The sequence below is a fragment of the Trypanosoma equiperdum genome (genome assembly GCF_001457755.1).
Source record: "Trypanosoma equiperdum strain OVI genome assembly, contig: ctg_1550, whole genome shotgun sequence".
Taxonomy (NCBI): domain Eukaryota; phylum Euglenozoa; class Kinetoplastea; order Trypanosomatida; family Trypanosomatidae; genus Trypanosoma; species Trypanosoma equiperdum.
The window spans coordinates 1-573 of record NW_027123561.1 but is presented as its reverse complement, the minus strand read 5'-3'; the positions used below and the strand labels follow the sequence as shown (position 1 = coordinate 573).

The 573-nt window shown below is 39.1% G+C and overlaps 1 pseudogene across 1 annotated transcript in view; it reads left to right on the top strand.

Moving 5' to 3' along the window:
* The window catches only part of TEOVI_000564100:pseudogene, a 1,056-nt pseudogene extending 987 nt beyond the window's left edge, over positions 1–69 (top strand). The window contains exon 3 of the mRNA in view: positions 1–69. This exon is cut by the window's left edge and continues 15 nt beyond it. Within this exon, the coding sequence occupies positions 1–69 (69 nt within the window).
* Positions 70–573: the final 504 nt, after the last annotated feature.

The window sequence follows — 573 nt, the reverse complement described above, 5'->3', positions numbered from 1 at the left end:
GGATTCACAATGAGGAAGCAACATACCCTAATTGGTTTAATATTCTTGGCAGCAATTCTGGTTATGTGATTCAATGTTATGTTGTATGCAACATCTTTGTTATTGAGGCTATACACTTGTGGCACCCATCGCTTTCGTTTGATGATGTGTATGCTTCTCTCTCATGCTTCTCGTCACATGTGATTGTAGGTAATGAAAGTTACGATCGTGGAATTGGTTGTTTGGTTGTTATTTGCATTGGTGGAGAGGAAGAGAACGTGGAACATAACTGCAAAACGGTAGATGATTTTTATTTTAGAAATATGAGTCCGTGCGCTACCTCAGTTGCCTCTCAAATGCACTGAGCAAATTACACACTGAGAAGTACAGGTTCTTTGTGAATGAGGAAGTATACGCAAATGCGTCTCGTATATTAGATGATATGGAAGGGAAAACAGGCGAAAGCACAACATACTTGAGTGTTTTCAGCAGCTCAATGGGAGAACAAAATGATAAATTGGAAAAACTTATATACTATGGAAATGAAATGGGGGACCTTGTAGCTAAGGTGGGTGGATTATTTGCTGAGGTTAA